This window comes from Zootoca vivipara, chromosome 9 (genome assembly GCF_965207765.1).
Source record: "Zootoca vivipara chromosome 9, rZooViv2.hap1.1, whole genome shotgun sequence".
NCBI classification, from domain to species: Eukaryota; Metazoa; Chordata; class Lepidosauria; order Squamata; family Lacertidae; genus Zootoca; species Zootoca vivipara.
In genome coordinates this window covers 64,339,299-64,357,964 of record NC_142592.1, presented here as the reverse complement: position 1 = coordinate 64,357,964, position 18,666 = coordinate 64,339,299, and the positions used below count along the sequence as shown (strand labels likewise).

General features: G+C 45.9%; 2 protein-coding genes across 8 annotated transcripts in view; one reads left to right on the top strand and one right to left on the bottom strand.

The window, feature by feature from the left end:
* Positions 1-1,019: 1,019 nt before the first annotated feature.
* Positions 1,020-16,222, top strand: IL2RA (interleukin 2 receptor subunit alpha). The gene is made up of 6 exons (XM_088652603.1): positions 1,020-1,179; positions 7,269-7,463; positions 9,086-9,178; positions 10,434-10,655; positions 14,363-14,429; positions 15,741-16,222. The coding sequence occupies exons 1-6, from the start codon at positions 1,101-1,103 to the stop codon at positions 15,760-15,762; spliced, it is 678 nt and encodes a 225-aa protein (XP_088508729.1). The 5' UTR covers positions 1,020-1,100; the 3' UTR covers positions 15,763-16,222.
* An 803-nt stretch (positions 16,223-17,025) lies between these two features.
* Positions 17,026-18,666, bottom strand: part of LOC118091519 (endonuclease domain-containing 1 protein-like) — a 41,415-nt gene continuing 39,774 nt past the window's right edge. For all 7 annotated transcript variants that reach the window (XM_088652600.1, XM_088652599.1, XM_088652601.1 and 4 more), the window contains one exon: positions 17,026-17,692. In XM_088652600.1, the coding sequence (XP_088508726.1) occupies positions 17,147-17,692 (546 nt within the window). In that variant the 3' untranslated portion in view covers positions 17,026-17,146. The remainder of the gene's footprint in view (positions 17,693-18,666) is intronic.

The window sequence follows — 18,666 nt, the reverse complement described above, 5'->3', positions numbered from 1 at the left end:
GTAAGGTAGTAATTATAAGTATATTCAATATTACAAATATCAATTACATTGGGAAATGATGGGAAGTCTATTTTATTTTATCTTTGGTTAGTTAGAAAATAAGTGTAATTTACTTTAATTTTTATCTGTAAATTTATGTAAGGTTATTTTTTCTTTGAATGTGTGGATTTAAGATACTGTATTATATCTATGGATTTCAATAAAGGATTTTAAGGGGGGGAGAAAAAAAGAAAAAGAAAACCCCATAAAAGTATGCCACAGTAAATAATAATAATAATAATAATAATAATAATAATAATAATAATAATAAACTGGCTATATTTTACGTGCAGCAGCAAAATATTTAGCCGTCCTGGAAGAGATGGGTGCGCTCTGATCTGAAAGGAGCAAAATAAAGTCAAATAATGCATACGATCAACCTGGGAATTCCCTAAAGATATAGTTGAGTAAACCACGAAAGCGTGTCAAGATAAAAAGAGCAAGAACTCTCACTCCACTTGACAAAGAGATCCAGGAACAAGACCCATTGTGGGAGAATCCCAAGAAGAGTGCTTGATCCAAGGAATACTGCATAGCGCTTGAAACCTGGAATACTGCATAGCGCCTGCTCTCCTATAGCGCCAGGTGCATCCAGGATGGTGCTTTAATTCTCCTTTTCCTTGCTACCCTTCAGTCCATCCTAGACCAGAGACGAGCAACCGTCCACTGGCTTGGGGGTCCCTATAATGGCCACACAAGGTGTTTGGGTAGATCTGTCCACTCTGTGCCAAGCTCATCTGCAGAGCGTTAGCCAGTTGTGAAAACCACTTCCTCCTCCACGGCAAGAGCGAAGCTGTGTCACACCTTGACAAGAAAATGTGGCTTCCTGGATGAGTAGTCCTCACACCTGAGAAGGCCAGTTTCGCCTATTCTTACACAAGGAAGGGGGTGGATGGGGAGAGTCAGAGAGAAACGCTGATCAGACTTGCGACAACGTGCATAAAAATACGTTATCAAGTGCCTTTCCTCTGGCTCTGCACTAGAGAGGCGTGTCGGCTCGCATTCAGTCAGTGGAAAACCTCCTGCCACCTTCAGAACCAGCTTAGGGCTGGAGAAGAGACATGGGTGGCTTTTACACTGGATTGGGGCTACTTCTCATATGGGGCATTTTCCAACCCACCACTTTGGCTGCCACTTCTGGTAAGTAGCAAACCGCTGCAGCTGTCATCTGGCTGTCCTAACTGTATGGGTTCGACCTGATGAATTGATGAATTACACCACAATCCTTACCAGTTTTAAAGGTAAAGCTAAAGGGACCCCTGATCATTAGGTCCAGTCGTGACTGACTCTGGGGTTGCGGCGCTCATCTCGCTTTATTGGCCGAGGGAGTTGTCATACAGCTTCCAGGTCATGTGGCCAGCATGACTAAGCCGCTTCTGGTGAACCAGAGCAGCACACGGAAACACCGTTTACCTTCCCGCTTGGTTGTTGTTGTTGTTGTTTAGTCGTTTAGTCGTGTCCGACTCTTCGTGACCCCATGGACCATAGCATGCCAGGCACTCCTGTCTTGCACTGCCTCCCGCAGTTTGGTCAAACTCATGTTCGTAGCTTCGAGAACACTGTCCATCCATCTTGTCCTCTGTCGTCCCCTTCTCCTAGTGCCCTCAATCTTTCCCAACATCAGGGTCTTTTCCAAGGATTCTTCTCTTCTCATGAGGTGGCCCGCTTGGAGCGGTACCTATTTATCTACTTGCACTTTGACGTGCTTTCGAACTGCTAGGTTGGCAGGAGCTGGGACCAAGTTATGGGAGCTCACCCCGTCACGGGGATTCGAACCACCGACCTTCTGATCGGCAAGCCCTAGGCTCAGTGGTTTAACCCACAGCACCACCCGCTGTGTTTTCCAGTTTTACTTGGAAGTAAATAAGTCCTATTACAGACCCTCCAAGTGTTCCTGTTTTCCAGGGACAGACCCAGATTTACAGAAGTCGTTCCAGTTTCTGATTTGATCCTAGAATGTCCCACTTTTCCTTAGGCCATTCCAATTGGAGAAATGTTGGAGGGTTTGGAGTTATGTGATACCCTGAGCCAAGGAGATAAGTAGATGTAACAACCTTTAGAAGATATTTGAAACAGCCCTGTATAGGGAGGTTTTTAAAATGTTTTATCACATATGTGTCTGTTGGAAGCTGCCCAGAGTGGCTGAGGCAACCCAGTCAGATGGGTGGTATACAAATAATAAAATTATTTTTAATTTTATAAAAAAATATGGGGTATAAGTAATAAAATTGTGGTGGTGGTGGAATAGTGTGTCCCTATTTACATTGGGAAAATGTTGAGGGGTAAGTATGCTATTAATTAAGTGGGACTTTCTCCCAAGTAAGTGGGCTTAGCAGGTCAGCCTTGGTGGAGTAAATGTGCACATAAGTAAAAACAGTTTGAGAAACATATAAATTTGCCTTCCTCAGATGCCGGTAACACAAGGAAGCTAGCTCAGACTGAGTCAGATCTTTGGTCCCTCTAGGATAGCATTGTCTACAGTGACTCTCCTGGGATTCAGGCATGGGGCAGTCTCAGCCCTTCTTGCAGGTGCCAGGGGTTGAACCTGAGACCTTTTGCCTGCAAGTGCGCATGTTGTGCCGCTGAGCTACAGGATCTTCCCAAATAATGTGCTCCAGAATGGGCATGCCCACCAGGAAAGGGCCAGCTGACGCAATGGCTTATCACCTGACTTGCATACAGAAGCTCTCGGGTTAAATCCCTGGCGTCTCTAGCTGGGGCAACGAGAGACCCAATGAGTGTGGACAATACTGAGCAAGATATACTGAGCAAGATAATAACACAGTTTCTTTTTAAGGGATGCCATGCTTTATACGCTGGAAGAAAGTGAAACACATAGGATATGTTTTCCAGAACAGAAGTAAAGCTTCCCTTAAGTGTTGCTGAAGTATATCCATTATAGATAGATAGATAGATAGATAGATAGATAGATAGATAGATAGATAGATAGATAGATACACACACATGCATATACACAGAGGTGTGTTTTGGCTCTTGGATGGCCAATACAACAAGGTCCCGTACACAGACAGAATTTTTATTAGTGGTCAACGTGAGGTGGAAGACAGCACTCCTTAACTGTTAGCCCAGTCATCCCCAAACTTCGGCCCTCCAGATGTTTTGGACTACAATTCCCATCTTCCCACTGGTCCTGTTACCTAGGGATCATGGGAATTGTAGGCCAAAACATCTGGAGGGCCGCAGTTTGGGGATGCCTGTGTTAGCCTGATCTTATATACTCAATAAGTTGCTTTCTGAAACCTCTGTTCATACAAGTAAGCAGGAATAAATGGTCCGCATTCTTTTGTGTGACAATAATAGCTCCGTAACACAGCGAGTGGACCTCTGTGCTGGCTTCGATAGGAAATAATCAGGAAAAAGGAATTAGGTAAAATTGCTGGAAATCATTACGGTGAGTTGGCGGTTTAATTTGAAATCAAGCTGGATTTCAGTTTGTTGGTGTCCCTGGTAACCTCTCTTACATTGCAGATGTTGGCTCAAATTATGGATGTATGATCTCAATTACTTTATTGTTACTGCTGCTGCAGGTTTGTCATAGACTTTGGCTAGAACAATAAACTTCCATTGAATTGAATATATTCTGCCTTGGTCAGACCACACCTGGAATACTGTGTCCAATTCTGGGCACCACAATTTAAGAAGGATGCTAACAAGCTGGAATGTGTGCAGAGGAGAGCAACCAAGATGATCAAGGGTCTGGAAACCATGCCTTATGAGGAACGGTTGAGGGAGCTGGGCATGTTTAGTCTGGAAAAGAGACCGAGAGGAAATATGATAGCCATCTTCAAATGTCTTAAGGGGTGTCACATGGAAGAGGGAACATTCTTGTTTTCTTCTGCTCTGGACGGTAGGAATCGAACCAATGGCTTCAAGTTACAAGAAAGGAGGTTCTGACTAAAAATTAGGAAAAACTTTCTGACAGTAAGATCTGTTCGACAGTGGAATGGATTTCATCGGGAGGTTGCAGACTCTCCTACTTTTGAGGTTTTTAAGCAGAGGTTGGGTGGCCATCTGTCATGGATGCTTTAGCTGAGATTCCTGCATTGCAGGGGGTTGGACTAGATGGCCCTTGGGAATATCTTCCAACTCTACAATTCCATGATTCTATGATTCTGTCAGGGCTGGCTCTACGATGAGGCAAAGTGAGGCAACTGCCTCAGGCTTGGGCCCGCCCTGTATCCCCTAAGGCTAGCCTGCTGCCCTCAAATCCAGTGGAAGACGTTGTCCTTTCACCCATATTGGAGTAAGATTCAACTACCAGTCCAATTGGCTTCTGTATGTGCCTTGGGGGAAGGTGCCATCTTGTCCTTCGCCTCAGGCTGCAAAAAGTCTTGAGCCAACCCCCGAGTCCCATGGTTAAAATGACTAATAGGTGCCCTGAACCATTTGCCGGTCCTCAGCCAAAACAATATGTCTGTGCATGTGCTTTGCGTGTGAATAACATGAACGGTTTTAAGGTCACTCCCCTCCCCTTCTCGAACCTAGAAGCAGGCTGTGGACCTCCTGCAGGACTGCTGATCGGAAGAGAGAGAGAGAGAGAGAGAGAGAGCTTAACCGCACACCTCAGCCACATATTCTGAAACGAAAGCAGGCTTATCAAACAGAAAAGTCTCCGCAAGCTACGGCCTCGCACTTCCTCATAAAGGGGTGACACATTTCTGCTAAGGCTTCAAACGGTTCTTTGAAAGCAGCGGGCAGCCTGGGATTTCCTTTCTTCATCTGTTTTTGGCGCTTATCTTTCATTCATTCCCCCTTTGCCCCAAAACTGCCTATTCTAAAGGGCGCTCTCGATTAAATGATTCACAAGAGACTCATAGCGCAGTTTCAGGGTGAAGCTCGAAGCCATCTCTAAAGGGCATTTCATTTCTGTTTGTGTTGAGATTGTAAGGGGTTGGGCTAGATGGCTATTAGGGTCCCTTCTAACTCTACAATTCTATTATTCTAAAGCCACAGTAGCCACACCATACATGTGAATAACTATGGCACTACTTCAAATAGCCATAACTTCCCCCAGAGAATTCTGGGAGCTGTAGTTTGTAAAGGGTGCTGAGAGTTGTTAGTTCCCTGCCGGAACGACAATTCCCAGAGTTCCCTGGGAAGAGGGATTGTTACACCACTCTGGGAATTGTAATTCTGTGAAGGGAATGGGGGGGCCTCCTGATAACTCTGGCATAGGCAAACTCTGGCCCTCCAGATGTTTGGGACTACAATCCCCATCATCCCTAGCTAACAGGACCAGTGGTCAGGGATGATGGGAATTGTAGTCCTAAACATCTGGTGGGCCAGAGTTTGCCTATGCCTGTGATAACTTAACAAACTACGGCTCCCATAATTGTTTGGTGGGGAAAGCCATAACTGTTTAAAGTGGTACCATAATGCTTTGCACGTATGGCGTGAATGTGGTCTCAGTAGTTTCTCATTCTTCCAATCTTCAGTTCAGTTCCTCATAATTACACACCCATTTACAATTTTTTTAATTTTTAAGTCCTCATGGAAACCTGTCAGCATTTTAATGCAAATTTCCCCAGATGTACACATCTGCGTGTGCAGTTTTGCCCGTTATACACGTTTTTTCCAAAGCAATTTCACCCAATATAATGTCTTTTCATACATTGTTTTCGGCAATGAGTGCGCACTTACCCCGTTATACTTTAGCCGCCTAGATAACTGCACTGCGCAACTTGGAGAAGTGTGAATTTCGAAGGATGGCTGTGTTTCAGTTTGCATGTTGGTTTAGAAAGTGTGAAATTGGTTTAGAAAGTGTGAATTAGGTAATTTCCCCTTTAAATGCAACTGAGCTAAATCTCTCTCCCATCCCTCAAGTTGTGATTTGTGGACTTGAACCCCAGTAATATTTCCTGGAGGAGCAGAAAAAGCAATGGATGGAGCAATGGATATATCTGTATTCTTGTCACACACACAGGCAAGCAAGAGCATTATCAGAGTTCAGAGACACATTCTGGCTAGATGCACGAGCTTGAGGAGGGTGTGGAACAGGACTGGTGAGGGCTGTGGCATGGGGAGAATCTTGGAGACTGACCAGAGAGGTTTGGAAGGCTGCATTTGACACCCAGACCTTGGAAATGCAACAACATGGATCATCCATTTTGCAACTCAAGGGTTAATTCTGTTAAACGAGGCATTTATTAGCAACGGCAGTGTGTTTAGTGAGGTAGCATGTTTCTAGATTCAGGTAGGTAGCCGTGTTGGTCTGATGCAGTAGAAATAGATATATATTTCTATATATATATATCTATATATATATATCTATATATATAGGTAAAGGTAAAGGGACCCCTGACCATTAGGTCCAGTCGTGACCGACTCTGGGGTTGCGCGCTCATCTCGCATTATTGGCTGAGGGAGCCGGCGTATAGCTTCCAGGTCATGTGGCCAGCATGACAAAGCCGCTTCTGGCAAACCAGAGCAGCACATGGAAACGCCGTTTACCTTCCCGCTGTAGCGGTTCCTATTTATCTACTTGCATTTTGACGTGCTTTCGAACTGCTAGGTTGGCAGGAGCTGGGACCAAGCAACGGGAGCTCACCCCATCACAGGGATTTGAACCGCCGACCTTCTGATCAGCAAGCCCTAGGCTCAGTGGTTTAACCACAGCGCCACCTGGGTCCCTTATATATATATATATAATATATATAATAAAATGTCCAGTAGCACCTTGGAGACCAACTAAGTTACAGTGGTACCTCGGTTTAAGTACACAGTTGGTTCCGGGGAGCCATTTGCTCCCCAAAATGTACTTAAATAGAGTGGCACTTCAGCGCGTGCGCAAAGCACCAATAGAGCACTTTTGTGTGCGCGTGTGCTGTGGAACCCGGAAGTAAACACTTCCGGGTCCACGGAGTACTCAAACCGAGAGTACTCAAACCGCAGCGGACGTAAACCGAGGTATAACTGTACTTACTTAATGCTACTGGACAGTTTTTATTATTTCTACTGAGGTAGCATGTGGTTGGCTTTGCTGTTCTGAGCGAGTTCCCCCCCCCTCTGTATGATTGGTTGAATGTCTTCCCGCTATGAACCAGGCCTGAAGGAAGAAAGACCTCTCTGTTCCTTTCCTCTCAATTTATACGCTGTTTTGTTCAATTTCTTTAGTGAAGTGTTGCCAGGATTTATTTCCCTCCTGGACTCTGCTTGCATTATGTGTAAATCTCTGGTTTACACATGCACACTTCTTTTCTCTTCTGCAGAAGAGTGCCCTGATCCACAGAAGATCAGGTTTGCAAAATACACTGCTCCTGAAGGGTATGTCGTGGGCACGCCTGCTCGTTACAATTGTCATAAAGGGTACCAGAAAAAACCAAGGAAAAGCACCCTTCTGACATGCAAGAACGTGGGCGGTACAGCTAAGTGGAACAGAACTTCTCCACTCCCGATTTGTGTAGGTAAGAAGTTGCGTTTCTCAGAAACAGAATGAATTTCTATACCTTGTCTTCCTCTTTGAAGTCAGCTGGAAGGTCTGATAAATGGAGAGATTTATCTGCACGTAAAAAATCTCTGTTTTTGCATGTAAACCCACTTTGCAAAAAAAAAAAAAGAAAGAATGGCAGCCGATCGCAGCTATACTCGGGTCTACCTCCTGTTGAAATTGGGACCAGTTTTGATCTGGATAAATTGATTGATTATTGGTGAAAAATAGATGATATTTTTAGAATAGAATATTTGAGTGTTAATGATAAAATGTGTTAGATTAATTTAAGATGTAGGATGAAAACTGCTTAATTGGAATTTTAAAATGGACCCAGTGAGGGGGAATCGAGGAAGTCAACAATGTTAAGTAAACAATATAAGATTCGGGATGCTTTTCTTTTTATATGTTTTATTTTTGATTTTGTGCTCTTTTTTCTTGTTTGAGTTTCTGGTTTTTTTTATGATTATGTATTTGGAAAACGAATAAAAATTATTTGGGGGGAAAAAGAAGAAGAAACTACCACTAATCCCAAATGCAGCTGCTAGACTGGGAGCAGCCACAGGACCACATAACAACGATGCTAAAAAAATATACACTGGCTCCCAAGATGTTTCCAAGCAAAATTCCAAGTGTTGGTGCTGACCTTTAAAGCCCTAAATAGCCTTGGCTCAGTATACCTGAAGGAGCGTCTCCACCCCCATTGCTCAGCCTGGACACTGAGGTCCAGGACTTTCTGCTGGCTCCCTCACTGCGAGAAGTGAAGTTACATGGAACCCGGCAGAGGGCCTTCTCAGTAATGGCGCCTGCCCTGTTGAATGCCCTCCTGTCAGACGCCAAGGAGATAGTTTAATAATAGCAATAATAATCATACTTTATTTGTAACCCGCCCATCTGACTGGGTTGCCCCAGCCATTATGGGCATCTTTCAATATAAAAACATAATAAAACATTAAACCGTGAAAAGCTTCCCCAAACAGGGCTGCCTTCAGATGTCTATGAAAAGTTATCCATAAGACAACTGAAGGCTGCCCTGTTTCAGGAAGCTTTCAGTTAGATGTTGTTGCTTTCCTGTGTTCATACCTACCAAGTTGCTGTGGGAGAAATAAGGGACCGGACCGGAAGTAGAAGACCGGAAAATAGCGCTGCCACCATTTTGGAACTGGGTGGAGCATGCTCAGAAGCGACTTTTGATGCCTCTTTGCCCAGTTCCAAAATGGCCGTCGCGCCAGAAGTCGCACTGCAGCCATTTTGGAACTGGGCAGAGCTGCATCAAAAGTCGCTTCTGAGCATGCTCTGCCCAGTTCCAAAATGGCCGCCGCGCCAGAATAAACCGGGGAAAAACAAAAAAATCTGTTTTTTTAGCTGAGACCAGCTAGAAAAACGGGGGTTTCCCGGAGAATACGGGAGACTTGGCAGCTATGCCTGTGTTTCTGTTGGAAGTTTCCCAGAGTGGCGGTGGCAACCCAGTCAGATGGGTGGGGTATAAATAACAACAACAACAACAACAACAACAACAACAATGCCTGGTTTTGCTTCTGGCTCCACCCACAGCGGTTATGCGGAATACCTTATTTTCTTCCTTGTTCTTTTACACAGTTGACCCGCGTCAGACTCTCTCTCCTACAGTACATTCTACAGCAGGAAACTGGAGCGTAGCTGCCACCAGCCCCCAGCCTACAAATCTGCCAGGTAAAACAGATGCTTCCATCTTCGCCTATAGGCTAAAAGTGAACTCACTCTGCTTCCATCTTCCATCTTTGCCTATAGCCTAAAAGTGAACTCACTCTGCAAGTGGGGATGTAGCCGCACAGGAAACAAATAAGGGCAAAGAGTAAACTGGTGGCCTGCGTGCCTCTCCAGTCAGGAGCATTATCCTTCCAAATACCATTCCTTTTCAGTTTCATTTGTTTTATTTCTATGCCTCTTTTCACTTACATGAGTCACAAAGCGACTTGCATACAATAAGCAATCACATGGAGCATCAGCATTGCAACATAAATTGCTGCATTTTTCCGTGTATAAGACTATATCCCCCCCCAATATATTTTTTTAAAGTTTAAAATTGGGGGTCATCATACATGGAATGCTTAAAATGTTTATTTCTTAATTTGGGGCTCAAAGATAGGGGTCATCTTATACATGGGGGAAACAGCCACCTTCCGTACGACATTAACAAAACAACTTAAAAAGAAAAGATCGAACAGCACAACCACAAGAAAAGTCGTATTATAAAATTCACAAAGCATTGCAGCACTTGTAATCCACAAGATAATTCACAACGCATGTTGCTGGCAACCACAAGAGGGAAGAGGGCTCTCGCGCTTCAATCCTGCCTGTTGATTTCCCATGGGCATCCGGTTGGCCACTGTGAGAGAACAGGATGCTCCTCTTCTGATATTATATTAGGCCAGCAGGGTTGGAGAAATTTTGGAATGTTCAGAAGTAGCAGAACATCTCAGGGGGGGTAGGTGGGAATCCTAAGGAATGGGGTGCTATTAATCCTGTCTGTGTCCCTGATTGTGCATTTAACACAAATGTAACCATGGAAGAGTGGTAATGTTTGAGATCTTGGACCCAGAATTGTAGTGACAGTCCGGTCCTATCATTAGGTAGAGTTAGGCAACCACCTCAGGTGGCAGATACAGGAGGGGCCCCTTGCTATTCCTCTCTGTTGGGTTGTTGCGCCCCTATACTAGCCTGCTGCATTTGGTGCCGTAGAAGGTGCCCAAACAGCTTTTGAATCTCTGTCCTTGATTATTTTGTGCACCCGCTTCTCATTTTCTCCTGCCTTGGTTTTTGTACTATCTGTAAAACAACCACGATAAAAATGAGTTCACGAAATTGAAAATAAAAATATGTGCCCCTTAAAAACAAACAGCCCCTGCTTGTTCCTGGCTCCATCGCTGACTGCCAGACTTATTCACTTTCTTCTTCTGCCCTGCAGGCTTCTGCGGAGAACCCAAACCCCTCAGCAATGCCGACGTTAACGTGGCAAGGTACCACGTAGGGCAGAAACTGCACTATGAATGCCTGGAAGGGTATCGAGAAACTGTTCCCTTCTCTGGAGTCAGCACCTGTGAGGCATCTGGTGGGAAAAACGTTTGGTCTACGTTAAATCTCCATTGTAGCAAAAGCCCCAGGGAAACCCAACAGGATTCTGGCGCAGGTAAGATGAGGTTTAAAGATGAAACATTGCATAGTAACAGAGCACTTTTTCCCTTACAGAATATCCCAGGTTCGAACTAATAATGACGATGGCCACCATATTTGTTGTCTGCCTGTCTCCACCAACCTTCCCCAACTTGGTGGCCTATAGATGTTTTCTGCTACAGCTCTCATCATACTTGACTACTGGCTATTGGATCTGATGTTTCAGGAGCAGAGCTCTGCCTGTTGGCCTCCCTCCTTCCCTGCTCCACCTTCTGCCTCTGATTCTAGACTTCTATTGTCATCATTCCTTTATATGGCACCCACCCAACTGGGCTGCCCTAGCCATTCTGGGCGGCTTCCAACAAATGATGAAGCCACAGCAAAACACCGAACACGAAAAACTTCCCGATAAAGGGCTTAATTCAGATGTCTTCAGAAAGCTGTGTTAATTGTTTATTTCTTTGGCATCTGGCAGGAGGGTGTTCCACAGGGGGGGGCGCTTTCCAGGCACAGCACAGGCAGAAGTGTGGAGCATAGTTAAATAATGAAATTCGGGAGGCTGTGGTGGTCCCCAACTTGGATGGCTTTAAAAGAGGATTAGACAAATTCATGGAGGGTAAAGGTAAAGGGGCCCCTGACCATTAGGTCCAGTCGTGTCTGACTCTGGGGTTGCGGCGCTCATCTCGCGTTATTGGCCGAGGAAGCCGGTGTACAGCTTCCAGGTCATGTGGCCAGCATTACAAAGCCGCTTCTGGCGAACCAGAGCAGCACACAGAAATGCCGTTTACCTTCCCGCTGTAGCGGTACCTATTTATCTACTTGCACTTTGACGTGCTTTCAAACTGTTAGGTTGGCAGGAGCTGGGACCGGGCAACAGGAGCTCACCCCATCGCGGGGATTTGAACCACCGACCTTCTGATCAGCAAGCCCTAGGCTCTGTGGTTTAACCCACAGCGCCACCTGCGTAATGGAGGGTGCCGATGGTTATTAGCCAAGATGCCTATGCTCTGCCTAGAGGTGGCAGTTCTTCTTCTTCTTCTTCTTCTTCTTCTTCTTCTTCTTCTTCTTCTTCTTCTTCTTCTTCTTCTTCTTCTTCTTCTTCTTCTTCTTCTTCTTCTTCTGCGATCACTCGTAGCCGAGTAATATTGTCTTCCATAAACACAGTATTAACAGTGGGTCTGTAAGTGACTGTGGAGGCCAATTACGGATCCACACGTCCTTCCACAGTGGGGACATTGGTTTCTGGGCGGGAGTTGATCATGGTGTGGATTGGCAAAGCGTGCCTTCCTCTTAGCACATTTCTCCCTTTTGTCCTGAGTTTGAGCATCTTCAAAGCCCATGACACCTTTGGTGAAGGCTGTTCTCCAATTGGAGCGCTCACAGGCCAGTGTTTATACTACATTTTTTTGAGATTTGTCTTGAGAGAGTCTTTAAACCTCTTGTCGACCACCAGCATTATGCTTACCCCTTACCAATTAAGTTAGGAGGGGAGAGTTGTTCTTGTGCCCGGGTACCATTTGCAAGTTTTTTACAGACACCTGGTTGGCCACTGTGAGAACAGTATGCTGAACTAGATGGGCCATTGGCCTGATCCAGCAGGCTTTTCTTATGTTCTTAAGGCAGAGGAGAGGAGGGTTCTGTTGTCCTCACAAGCACCCTCATTTTGATGTATCCCTTTTAATGGGGTGACTCTCCTTGTTCCACCACCCTATTCAGGCAGCCCTGTCTGCTTTTGCATGGGGGCCAGGGCCTGATGGAAGCAGAAATATCACAAAATATTTTGGGCTGGTGAGGTTAATCAATCTAATTTCATAATTCATATTTGATTAAATAGTTTAGGAAGGTTAATACTTATCTGACCATTTTATATGTGACGAGCAAGCAGCCTTGTAGCCAGCGTTGCTCTGGAATTCCGAAGTACCCATTTTTTTAAATCCGTCGTTAAATTCAGAGCAGCTTTGAAAGGTCCAGTACACCAACTTGATTCGAAATGGCGTCCAGTTGTATCCAAACATACATGAAAACCTTCTCCTTGATCTCAGGACCATCATGCAAAATTTGCTTAAAGGTGTCCAAATGCACAACAAACAACTAACTTCTCCAAAACACCTTGTAGGTGCACATATGCCATTCTGTATTTTATGATGTTGCTTAGAGAGCCTTGATTACAGGGGGACCATAAACATTTTAGACAAAATAAGAGAAAATTAATAACCAGAACAGAGGGGCAAATTAAATACTCAGCAATTGCAAACAGCAGCATTTTGTTGTTGTTTAGTCATTTAGCCGTGTCCAACTCTTTGTGACCCCATGGACCATAGCACGCCAGGCACTCCTGTCTTCCACTGCCTCCCGCAGTTTAGTCAAACTCATGTTGGTAGCTTTCAGAACAGTGTCCAACCATCTCATCCTCTGTCGTCCCCTTCTCCTTGTGCCCTCAATCTTTCCCAACATCAGGGGCTTTTCAAAGGAGTCTTCTCTTCTCATGAGGTGGCCAAAGTATTGGAGCCTCAGCTTCAGGATCTGTCCTTCCAGTGAGCACTCAGGGCTGATTTCCTTCAGAATGGAGAGGTTTGATCTTGCAGTCCATGGGACTCTCAAGAGTCTCCTCCAGCACCATAATTCAAAAGCATCCATTCTCCTTCATGGATCACTGCTTCGTCGTGGCGAAGGGGCTTGAATAACTCAGAGAAGCTATGAGCTATGCCGTGCAGGGCCACCCAAGATGGACAGGTCATAGTGGAGAGTTTTGACTAAACGTGATCCACCTGGAGAAGGAACTGGCAAGCCACTCCAGTATCCCTGCCAAGAAAACTCCATGGACAAAGACAACGGGCATATAAAAATAGCAGCATATATATTTATTTAAGTTCTAAAAACTGCTTGTGTCCATAAAGACACATCCACACTGTGCATTTTTTTATAATTACTTTCCTCAAGGAATTGTGGGAACTGTTCCTTACTCCTCACAGAACTTAACCTACAGTTCTCTTTTTTTGTCCAGGGTGGGGGTCCCCCTGCTTTAAATGTATATTGTGGATGTGACTAAGGAGCTGTGTTATACTGACTCACGCCAATCATCCACACAGAGTCCAGCGCCTTCCTCTCCAACCGGCATCAGCTCTGGTGTGTGTCGCACATTTGCCCCACACAAGGGTCTCGTTCCAGTTTCCCATTTTTTTTCCCTTCTTCCTCCTCCAGAGTTAGGAGAGGGCATTTTGCTTGCAAGGAGGACTCATTATAGGAGTCACAGGTGTTGGGTGGAATCAGGGCCGGATTCAGGTTTGATGAGGCCCTAAGCTACTGAAGGTAATGGGGCCCTTTATATGTCCAGCTGTCCTTTGTCAACAACAAATTGTCACTGTGCTTTGTGTCGAATATATGCTATATGGTAATTCATGGACCTAATGGGTATCTGAAGGCATTTGCATATAACAAGCAGGAGCCTACACAACACAAAACACTCTTGCTGTATGGTTTTATTTCATTTGGTTTTTAATCTTATATTTTGGAAATGTACATCCAGGTTTTTTTCCCTTTAAATTTTTTTGGGGGGGGGGCCCAAGAGAGTGGGGCCCTAAGCTATAGCTTGTTTAGTTTATACGTAAATCCCACCGTGGGATGATGAAGAGTAAGCATGCAGAATGCGGACCTGAAACAGTGATAAAATAAGCCAACCAGCTCCTCACTCCCTGACCACATGGTTTCCTATTCATTTTAAAGCTGCTCTCAGCCTTGCTGCAATGGCCAAGTTCATCATCTTAGAAGGAATCCTCGCAGGAACTGTGGGGTAAGTGGCCGTATAAAGTGCCTTTCGCGCCAGGAAAGCTGTAACCTAAAGCTGTAGTTACTATCAGGGACTGGGCAGAAGGGCAATGATGGAGACCGCCTCCCCAGCCTGAACCTTCCAGAGAAAAAGGAGACAGTTCAGAATTACAAGAGGGGTTTGAGGAGATCACAGCTCAGAGGCAGATGAGGGGGAAAGCTGGAAAATAATGGGAGAGGAGGAGGAGGAGGAGGAGGAAGAGGAGGAAGCACAAGGGGAGAGACAGCTGATGGACTCAGTGTCTTTAGAAGCATTCCAGACCCCACCATCTCCCAGAACATGGCAGGCCTTGAAAGTAGGAAAGCAAAGAGCTAAAAGGCAGAGGGCACTTTTCAGCACCCGTAGTGATGACTCATGCAGGCGCGGAGAAAGGGGGGTGCAGTGGGGCTGGCCACCCTGGGAGTCACCACTGAGGGGATGACAAACTGCCAGGCTGCACTCACAGCAGGGCCTTCAGCGCGCCCAAGCCACATGTCTCTCCTGGGAGTGGCGTGGTAGCTGAGCACCCGCAGGCTCCGCGCTGCCCCAAATGGTCCACCCACCGCCTGCCCCTCAGCTGGGTGGGAGGAGGCAGGCAAACTCCTCAAAGGCCCCGCGGGCGGCTGGGATGGCTGGCCCCGCCCCCGGCACAGGGTGTGCGCGCCGCCCCAGGCACCCAATCAGCTTGCTCCGCCACTGGACTCGTGAGGAAGTGGGAGAGATGGAGCGGGCGGAGATTCACTTGGGGCAATGCCATTATTCCAAGAGGCTGCATTCCCAAGCCTCTCTCTGAGAATATTGAATAAAAGCAGATGGAAAGGACTTTTCCTTGACTTGTCCATTCCTGGCAACCTGCTGTGAGGGTTGGTTCCTCTGCCGCCCGATAGTTACGTTCTTAACCTAGCACCCTAAACCTACCTTAATTTGATCATGAAGGCTTTCAAAAGCAATAGGAATTGAGTTAGCCTGGTGGGACTATCTTCAGCTTGGGTTGGAGGTCATGGGTGCGTCTTGCAACTTGACCGCAAGTGTCGGTTCAGTCGCTTATCTTGCTCTATCCTGGCTGCCACTTAGCAACTGCAGAACAGGTCTTAGTTGTGGGCAAAGGGGGAATTAGAAGAACCAATCAAATTTGGGAAGAGAGTTCTGGGATGTTGGGAAGCAGAGAAAAGTTTGCAGTTTCATCTGTGGTCAACATCTTATCTTCATCTTTCCAGTTACTTTTTTTTTTACAGTGTGTGTGTGTGTGTTTGTGTGTGTACGTGCGCAATAACTTACCTTTTCTTTTCTTTTTAGATTCTATTCTTGCTGCGTGTAATAAGCATTTTTTCCTACAGTTTATGCCTGGACTAATCTTCCACCTGGATTTTCCTGGATTGTATATCCTGGCAGCCAAACTGGTCTCTAGTAATGTGGATCTAAGACCACAGAATTTTGCCTCCCGGAATTTCACTTTGGGTTGGCAGCTGGTCTTCTAAAGGACTGTGTAGTTAGGACAGCCTTGCTAATGTAATAAACTTTTGACTAGAGACATTCTGGGCTTTAGGTGCCCCAACACAGCATTTAGCAGCTGTTAATTTGTAGTTAATATTAATCTTGCCTATTCTGCATAGAGTTAAGTTTAAAAGTTCCATCTTCATATTCTGTTTTGTTTTCTGTAAACAACATTTGCCCACGATTCATTCATGCATAATATGGTGTTGATTTCCCAAATATTATGATGCTCATATCATTCATGACCTGTTAATACATTTGCTTGACTCCTGCTGGTGTAATTTTGAAAAAAGAAATTCCAAAAAGATTTTAAAAGCTTATTGCAATAACCCCCCCTCTTGCACACTGGGGAAAATTAAGAACCACATTATCTTGCCCCCACCATATGAAAGCCAGTGTGACTTGGTAGTTAGAGTTCTGGAAACCAGGGTTCAAATTCCTGCTTGGCCACAAAGCTCACCTTGGGCACAGTCTCTCAGCTTGGCTTACCTCATAGGGTTGTTGTGTGGGTAAGATGGGAAGGAGAGAACTGTGTATATCACCTTGAGCTTCTTGGAAGAAAGGCAGGATATAAATGTAATAATCCATAAATCTGCAGGGACAGTGGGGCCTTTCTCGTCGTGGCCCCAAAGCTGTATAACTCCACCCCAAGGGAAGTCCATTGCACTCATTCCTTAATGGCTGTTAGATGCCAGGCAGCTATCCTCCCAAGGGCTTTTGCCTTGCCCTGATCCATCACCTCCCCCCCCCCCCGGCAACGTTTCTATTGCCCTATATTCCTAAAGGGAGAAGGGAGCCTATTCATCAAGGAATTCAGTAACTGTGGGGCCACCCCTGCGAAGGACCGGTCCTTCTCACCAACCACATTTTCAGTTGAGATGAGCTAGAAAGCTCATGCTAGAAAGCTCATACCAAAATAAAAACTTAGTTGGTCTTTAAGGTGCTACTGAAGGAATTTTTTTATTTTGTTTCGACTCAGACCAACACGGCTACCTACCTGTAACTAGTGTCAAAACTCTGTTTATGGAAGAAAATTTTACTCAGCTATGACTAATTGCCAAAGAAGAAAACCAAGCTGACTACTTACAACATTTTGTAAAAATCCTTGTACTTAAGGTCAAACCTTGTGACCAACATAACATGTGACTAACATAATGTATACTTTGAAATCCACCAGATTCGTGCAGGATGTCTCTGTGGACAATGCTTTATTCCCGGGGACAATCACTATCAAACAGAGAGATGTGACTCTGGTTATACAACTCTGCAAGCTTCTCCTCCAACTCCCCCAGAGTGAGAGTCTGCACTGCGTTTTCGTCATTCCGGGCGATTATGGCCCAAGATCTCAGGCGATTGTTGTCTATGACACAACAGGCCGCAGACCATACATGGCTGGGCTTGTTGACCCTCCCTTTGGCGATGAAGCTTTCCCCTGGCACTGCGCCCACCACAGCAAAGGTTTCTTTGCATCCTTCGGTCTTCCTTGCCATCGTCGATTGCTCGTAGTAGTTCCAGGCCCCGCCGTTCAGCTTGATGTACTGTGGCACAATGTTGGTCAACGTGAAAGTGGAAGACTTGGCATCCCGGTCGGGCTGGTGGCCATTGGGGTTCAAATGACCCCTGTTGAAATCGGTCAGGTTCTTGTAATCGAGCAAAACGGCCTGGCTGCCTTCAAGGGCTTCCTGCATGACACCACCTTTCTGCAGGAGAGACCCTTCCGTTTCCATTTCGGGCGGCAGTGTTAAATCCAAGAGCTTTAGAAAAAAAAGAGACGGGTGCAAGCAGGGAAGCTTAGATGAGAAGAGAAAGGGAGTAAATGAGAAGACAACACTCCCCCCCCCGGGCGAGCACTGCCTTCAACCATCTCGCTAGTCTCTCCCCACTTTCAGCAGTATGATGTGTTGGGGTGCAATGCCTCCCCAGATCAGGGTTTATTTGGGAGGAGCTAACTGGAACTTTAGAGGGACCCAGGTGGCGCTGTGGGTTAAACCACAGAGCCTAGGGCTTGCTGATCAGAAGGTCGGCGGTTTGAATCCCTGTGACAGGGTGAGCTCCCATTGCTTGGTCCCAGCTCCTGCCAACCTAGCAGTTCGAAAGCACATCAAAATAAAGGTAAAGGTAAAGGGACCCCTGACCATTAGGTCCAGTCGTGACCGACTCTGGGGTTGCGCGCTCATCTCGCATTATTGGCCGAGGGAGCCGACGTATAGCTTCCAGGTCATGTGGCCAGCATGACAAAGCCACTTCTGGCAAACCAGAGCAGCACACGGAAACGCCGTTTATCTTCCCGCTGTAGCGGTTCCTATTTATCTACTTGCATTTTGATGTGCTTTCGAACTGCTAGGTTGGCAGGAGCTCCGACCAAGCAACGGGAGCTCACCCCGTCACAGGGATTCGAACCGCTGACCTTCTGATCAGCAAGCCCTAGGCTCAGTGGTTTAACCACAGCGCCACATCAAAATGCAAGTAGATAAATAGGAACCTCTATAGTGGGAAGGTAAACGGCGTTTCTATGTGCTGCTCTGGTTTGCCAGAAGCGGCTTTGTCATGCTGGCCACATGACCTGGAAGCTATACGCCGGCTCCCTCGGCCAATAATGCGAGATGAGCGCACAACCCCAGAGTCGGTCACGACTGGACCTAATGGTCAGGGGTCCCTTTACCTTTAACTGGAACTTAGGCATTTTGCAATGTCTGAATTCCCTCCCAAATAGGCAAGCTGAATAATA